General features: G+C 41.5%; 1 protein-coding gene across 1 annotated transcript; it reads right to left on the bottom strand.

Moving 5' to 3' along the window:
* Positions 1–746: 746 nt before the first annotated feature.
* Positions 747–5,255, bottom strand: LOC135409017 (uncharacterized). Its single transcript, XM_064644024.1, is given in 4 exon segments — positions 747–1,235; positions 1,237–1,331; positions 4,515–4,518; positions 5,038–5,255. Coding segments are annotated over 4 exon segments (720 nt in total). The 3' UTR covers positions 747–832.
* Between the last annotated feature and the right edge of the window lie 2,407 nt (positions 5,256–7,662).

The raw sequence follows: 7,662 nt of genomic DNA, 5'->3' as shown, positions 1-7,662 counted from the left end.
GGGAGGAGTTTATTCCTTTACATGCCACTTACTGAGTTTTGGGAGCCTTTTTTTCAGAGCAGCTGGTCCTAGAGGAGGATACTGGCACAGACACCTCAGCAGCCTGATCCTATGTGGCAGGATTTATCTTTCTGCTTTTAATCTAATTTATAGATCATCAAGAATGCAAGCATAATCCAAGTGCACAGTAAAGGAGTCACAGAGTACAGCAGTATGGGCTAATGCATGAGCAGAAGCCCCCTAATCTCCAGTGCCCATTTGTCATACTGTCTTTAGCTCATCTCTGTGCTTCCACAGCCTGTAATGCTGGGTCTCTCTAGAGAGGCACCCTACCAGACACCAAATACCCAATGCTTCCCACAGGCATGGGATAAGTGATGACAGCTTTGGCTGCTGCTTGTGTCCTGATCACACAGAGGTAGGGGATGACTCAGTCCTGGGCTTTGATCATCCCTCCCTGCATCTCTGCACTGCACAGAGGACTTGCACCCAGATACTTCTTAATGGGTGAATAGGGCTCAGGCCCACGCTTAAAATATGGCTCAGGCATACACTGGACAGGTACTATGCTGCTATGTTGGGCTTTTGCAGGCTACAAACTTTGTGTGACCAGGCAGGGCTTTGGGTTGCAGATAACCAAAATTCCTACACCACCCTTTGGGGCCAAATGCTGACCCATGAGCCTTCCCTTCCCACTGAACAGTTTACCACCAGAGCCCCTCTCCCAGGCAACTCACATCCATGTTCATAGAATCATAGAATCATAGAATAGATTAGGTTGGAAAAGACCTCCAAGATCATCAAGTCCAACCCCTTGATCCAACTCCAATTACTATATCATGGCACTAAGGGCCACGTCCAATCTCTTTTTAAAAACCTCCAGGGATGGTGAATCCACCACCTCTCTGGGTAGGCCGTTCCAATGCCTGATAACCCTCTCTGTAAAGAATTTCTTCCTACCATCTAACCTAAACCTCCCCTGGCAGAGCTTGAGCCCATGTCCCCTTGTCCTATTGTTGGTTGCCTGGGAGAAGAGACCAACCCCCGCCTGGCTATAACCTCCCTTCAGGTAGTTGAAGAGAGTGATGAGGTCGTCTCTAAGCCTTCTCTTCTCCAGACTAAACAACCCCAGCTCCCTCAGCCTCTCCTCATAGGACTTGTGCTCAAGTCCCTTCACCAGCCTCGTTGCTCTTCTCTGGACCCGCTCCAGCATCTCAGTATACTTCCTGAACTGAGGGGCCCAGAGCTGAACACAATACTCAAGGTGTGGCCTCACCAATGCAGAGTACAGGGGAAGGATCACTTCCCTGCTCCTGCTGGCCACACTGTTCCTAGCTCATCTTCTCAGCTTTTTCACTGAAAAAAGTTCACCATCATGCCATTCTCTATGTATGAAGAAATGATCAGTGGTTTTTTTTCTATGAAGCCTGAAAGGCACTTCAGATCTTGAACTGCTGCATATCCAGCAACCCTCCCCGTAATTTAATTTTCAAAGATACTGACTTAATTCCCAGAGGGCAGTGGTAATGCTGGCTGAAATTAAGAGGGCTGTGCCTAAGAGGAATAAGAATTCCCCTCCAACTAATTTTTACTACCTGGTTACATGAGAGCAGAAAGCCCTGTAGAGAGAGGGTAGAAATGCCACCTCCTTGTATGACCAGGTCTGTCCTAGTGGGACAGATCCATTTCTTCCCAACAGCTTTACTTTAGTGTAAACATACTGACAAAAAGAGCTTGTCTTTTCAGTCTCAATAAGCTTAATTTCCCTGTACCTCAAGCAGCTAGTTTCTGTTTTAATGCTAACTCTAAACTAAATGACAAAATGATCAGAGGAGAAACCTGGGGAAAAAGTAATGATTTCCATCTACTCAGAGTCTCTATTCTGAGGGAATCATTTGCTGTGTTTGGGGTGCATGTTTCCTCTACAGCAGGGAAACAAGGGAGAGCTGACATTTCCAATCAACAGCTTCTGAAAGGAAAACTGAGTGCAGCCTGTCTGCTAAAATCTGGTGAGGACTGAATTATGCAGAGAAGAAAGGAGGACCATATAATTTGCACAGCATGCTATATATTTCCTTTCTCTCTATTCTCTTTCTGCCTCAGCAGCCTTCTCTAGCAAAATACCGAAATACAATCCTTCCTTCTGAGAACACAGTGAATAATTCTTTTCTAGACAAATTCAGTCCCGGGAAAGCCACTGATCTTAATAGCAGAATAGCCGACTGAACAAAGTCTCAATCCACTTTATGGCCAAATAATCTGAAGTCTGCTATTAAAATTTTCATCAAAAGATGCTGGCAGAGAAAGGCAGACTTTTTATAGTAATAATTGCATGAGGTCATTCCCTTAAAAACATGCTTCTCAGTAGCCAGGATGCCTCTCTTGCTGGCTGGACGTTGCATATTGCTGCAACTGCCCTTCATGTTTGCACTTTGACAAGACAGAGCTGCTGCCAGTGCGTGGGCTGGCCGGCAGCGTGGTGTGCAGGGCAGACGGACGGTGTTGTCAGCCACCTTCAACGCCTCTCCCACAGCAAATGTAAGGGAGAACTGGGAAAGAGATTTGACTTACAAAAAGTATTCCCATTTGCCTTCTGTGGAGCCTGGGGCTCCTCAGTGCTAGTGGCTTGTCTGTATTTACTTACTTTTTTTGCCTTCTGTTCTCTCCCCACATCAAGAAGAAGGTGACCATTCAGGTCTGAACTGACACAGTACTGTTTTCTGCACTCACAAGTGTATCTGCATTAATGCATTTTAAATACTTGTTCTCCATTATGTATCTATGGTAATTAGTATTTTCTTTTGAATTTTAAATTTATCTATATTCAATATTTATTTTTCCTAAGGTTGATAGATTTCACTGTGATTTTAACATCTCACCTGCATTTCTGTTGTTTGTTCAATAATAAAATTCATCAAGACTGAAGGAAGTTCAGTCTTGATAAAGCCACTTAAGGAATGGTTTCAATAATGCTAAGAGAGCTGCTGAAAACAAATTTGTATTCAATATGATTCCATATTAACAGAGGTTGACCTTATCTGAGGGCAACCTTAAAAGGAAAGTCTGTTCAGTCTCAGGCTTGAGAGTAAACAGACATGTGGACCTTATGTAAGTAGTAATAAGTGTTTACAACATTGCTTAGATATCTTCATTGTTCTTAGCTGTACTTTTGCAATACTTTTGTTTGTTTAATTTCCTTTCTCTACTGTAATCTTAATGTAATCATAATGGATTTGATTATATGTTGTTGCTCTTTCTTGGCTTATTACAAACTGCCGGCAAACAATTCATGGCTCAAATATGCTACTGCAAAATCAGCTGTTTAATAATGCCAAATAACAAACAAGTTCTTGGTGAAGAATCTGTAAACCAAAAGGGACACATCTCTGCAGTATACTGAAGAAGCCTCTCCCTGCAGTTATGGACATGACTGACAGGTGAAGATAAAGGGCAGCAGTAAAGACTGTTTTTTGAAGCTTACACAAAATGCTTTTTTTCTACAAAGCATGCATCACAAATGTAGCAGAAATGCTATGGAGCAGTATATAGGATGTGTGAAAACTTCTTTGGGATGACCTGGAGGTCTGATTTCAGTCCCTCTTATGAATAACATCCATATCCCAAACTTAAAATGGTACAAAGCCTCAGAGTCTGTCTGTGCTCTTCTGCTCCTGGGAGGCAACAATCTCAACAGAAGATGCCTACTTGTGAGCCAGTGGGTAAGAGAGATACCAGTGCTGAGAGCTGTAACAGCTCTGTGAAAAATTCAGCTCTTCATTTCCTTTCCATCTTTTCCAGGCACTTTTAACAAGCTTTCTTTTGGGGTCGAATGCAATACTGTGCTCAGCCCTGAGATTTTATTTCCTTTTTTTTTTTAATCCTGAGATTTTATTGCCTTTTTTTTTATTGCCTTTTTTTTCCTTCTTTATTTTCACTTCTGAGACAATGTGGACACCTCCATCACTATTATCTACTATCGGTTGTCTTATGCTTGGCTTGAAAGCTCTTCGGGCCACAAATAGTTTTTCTCTGCACAATTACGATTGCCAGAGTAATAAGAAAAGAAAATAGTAATTATAATCTGCTGGTGTTTGTTCGTAATAATAAATAGATGCTGAATGTTTCCTCAAGTGAACAAACCCACCATGTCTTGCTTTTAAAATTCTTAGATTTTAACTAATCACTCATGGAGTCATTTTACGTGTATTTATGTGATTTAGACTTGCATCCCCGTGGAGGACATCTTGCAAGCACAGACTGAAGTTTATCTGGCAAAACACAAGCACATGTGCTCCTAGTGTTGAACTGGGCGTTCAGGGAGCAGGTGATGGCTGCTGGGTGACTCTGTACTGATTAAATTGAGGGGTATTAATGCTAGTTGTTTCTTTAGTCTGCTCTCATTCATTCTGAGTCTGAGCAATGGTTTGAAACACGACTGCACTCCCTTGGAGCACAGAGAGCCCTGTTAAAGGGACTGGGAGTACAAGTACAAAGAGGGATTTCTTCAGCCTTACCTGCCTAACCCAGTCAACACAAAATCAAGAATCAACTCAAAACCTCAGCACATTTATTCTACAGACTCTGCCATGTTTTCCAAACAAATTCCCCAACACAAGTCCTGGCTGAGTTGCATTATCATGGCTGTAAGCAACACAATGTATAATTGCTAAAATGTCACCTCATAGCAAGCAGAACCATGTGAGACACAACTGGCCATCAGTAGGGACGACATAAAATCATAGAATCATAGAATGGTTTAGGTTGGAAGGGACCTTTTAAAGGTCATCTTGTCCAAACCCCCTGCAATGAACAGGGACATATTCCACTAGATCAGGTTGCTCAGAGCCCCATCCAACCTGATTTTGAATGTTTCCAGGGATGGGGCATCCACCACCTCTCTGGGCAACCTGTTCCAGTGTTTTACCACCCTCACTGTAAGAAACTTTCTCCTTATATCTAATGTAAATTGACCCTCCTTCAGTGTAAAGCCATTGCCCCTTGTCCTATCGCAACAGGTCCTACTAAAAGTTTTTTCACCCATCTTTCTTATAGGCCCTCTTTAGATACTGGAAGGCTGTTCTAAGGTCTCCCCAGAGATTTGTCTTCTCTAGGCTGAACAACCCAAACTCTCTCAGCCTGTCTTCGTAGGAGACGTGCTCCAGCCGTCTGATAATCTTTGTGACCCTCCTCTGGACCTGCTTTAACAGGTCCACGTCTTTCCCATGCTGAGGAAATGTAGACAAGTAGAAGGTCATTGGGACATGCAGAAGGTCAGAAGACCCAGGTGGTTTCTTACTATTTTGAATATTTTTGGAAGAGAGGTCAGGCATCCAGTCGCTCTGAAAAGAAAATCATCCAGATCCTAGGATCTGAGCACACTAGCCACTACCATACAGTGCCAAACTTTAGCATGTCCCTATATCTCTAGAATTTCTTTAACACACAGGAATTGCGAATGTATCATGACCAACTTTATTCTGCAGCATTTACAATACCTGATGCCTTTGTCACCACACCCAGCGTTTTCTTACCAAGGCTGTCACTGAAACTTGCTGAAGCTGTGTTTACCTGTTCACTCATGAGGCAATGCCTGCTCTGCAAAATGCTGCATTATATTCCAGTTTTCTCCCACGTAAAGTTCTGCTATGGCAGATGGGACACAGCTCCTGCTTGTGGCCAGAGGAGCTGAAAACAGTAGAAACTTTGCTTAATTGGACTCTCATATAAGAGTGAACACTGGAAATGGAGCAAAAGAACCTTTTCTTCTTACAGGGATGCTGGAGGCCCACCTGCAAAAGAGGGCTTACCTTTGTAGTTGTGACTATCTGGACAGTGTGCTCCACCCTCTCTGTGCATGCACAGTCTTGTTCTTCACATAATCAAGGGTAGACAGAGACCAGATGACCCATGTGGCTGATCTTTGCCCATATGAGACCATAGTAGCTCATGGTCCTTCAGCCTGCATAGGGTAAAATTCTATTCACTGACACTCAAAGGAAAAATTTAAACTTGTTTCCATGAGATTGCTACTCCTTCACTGTGTTTTCCTAGAATCACAACCAAGAAATTGTACACGGAGTTCTATGAATATACAGCAATGCCTACAAAAATGCAGCACAGGAAAAAATGAAGAGCTTCTGTCTCAGAAAATTTTCTGCAAACCTTGCCTATTATTTTCAGCAACTGTCATCTGATCAAAAATACAGCTTTACAGACTAAAATGTATAGAATTGAAGGAAGCCAGCATGTGCTATTTTAGTGGGTGTATTATCTAAAGTAGGACTTCCATCTGTTTCAGACCTAATTATTACATCATCTTTATGTAGCTCAATTTACAATGAGTGAATTAAATGCTTATGTGAGTGCTTCATACAATGTGCAACACAGCTGTGTCATTTTTATAGACAGAACAGGGCAAAATGTTCTAGACACACTGAATTTCATTTTTCTACTGTGTATACAAAAAAAATTCCTTTTTAGCAAATATTTTTCCCACTCTCTTAGTAATAGACAATTGTATTTTGGAGAACCATACAGCATATACTCAGATTGCAATAAAATGCTGCATATTTTTATCTGCCAAAGAAAGGACTGTGAGTTTAGTGATCAAAACAACAGTCTCTATGAAAAGCATTCAGCTGGTTCTTCCTAACCTAGCTGTTGCCAAACAAAGACAGATTAAGATTAATTGCAGTAATTAAACAAAGGGACAGGCTACAGCATTAGTAGCAGCTATGTATCCCATTCGTTGTTCCCAGATACTTCATTCAACAGGAAAACAGAAAATCACAGAAGCTCTCGTCGATATTATGCACATTTTCTATAAGGATTAACTCTTCAGCTGATACCAGTTACAAGGCATGTGTATGTATATTTTGCCATATCATATCAGTCTTTAAAAATCCCTCTACCTAGTAAAAACAAGGTAAATTTAGAACATATTTCTTGATTAGATTAGATTGTAACCCTCTAAAATAGTTTAATGGGAGCAATTTTTTTAAACTACCAATTTTCAACTTGCACTTAAAAAGTCATCTGAGAAGTTACAGTGAAAAGAGAGGTAGAATATAGATTAGGGTCTAGCAAAAGCTGTTGTTTCAAAGCCCATAAGGAACAATCATCATTTTCTTCTCACTTTCACCTTACCCGATATTTTTACTTGCTTGGGTTGGTGTTGGGTTTTGGTTTTGTTGTTGCATTTTGAGCGTTTGCTTCAGAAGATATGCACTCTGCCTGAGGCCAGTTTTGGTCACATCATGGGTTGAGGTTACAGTGTCACTAGGCTCACAGCAGGACATTGCAAATGAGTGATAATGCAGTCAAAAGGCTTGGCCATATCCACATTCTGAATGCCAGGATACTGGTTGTTGTTTCCTCAGAATGGAAAATAAAGGACTTTTGTGTCTCTCAAAAACACATCCTTTCAGAGTAGAAAGCTAGATTTAAAAACCATGCTCATACTTAGGATAGTCTAAGTGTTTGACCAATAGTTTATGAACTCGGTATAAATTCTGTGTACCTCCAAAGCTTCTGCTCCCCCAGGACATTTCCCATCTCTTTTGCCCACACACAGCTGGACAAGAGCAGTCTCTGCTTAGCAAGACACAATAAGAGATTATTTCCATTTAAAAAAAAAATTCCTCTTATGTCCACTTCAGTGCG

The sequence above is a fragment of the Pseudopipra pipra genome, chromosome 1 (genome assembly GCF_036250125.1).
Source record: "Pseudopipra pipra isolate bDixPip1 chromosome 1, bDixPip1.hap1, whole genome shotgun sequence".
Lineage (NCBI taxonomy): Eukaryota > Metazoa > Chordata > Aves > Passeriformes > Pipridae > Pseudopipra > Pseudopipra pipra.
Note: the sequence above shows the minus strand (reverse complement) of the source record. Positions and strands in the feature narration are given on the sequence as shown.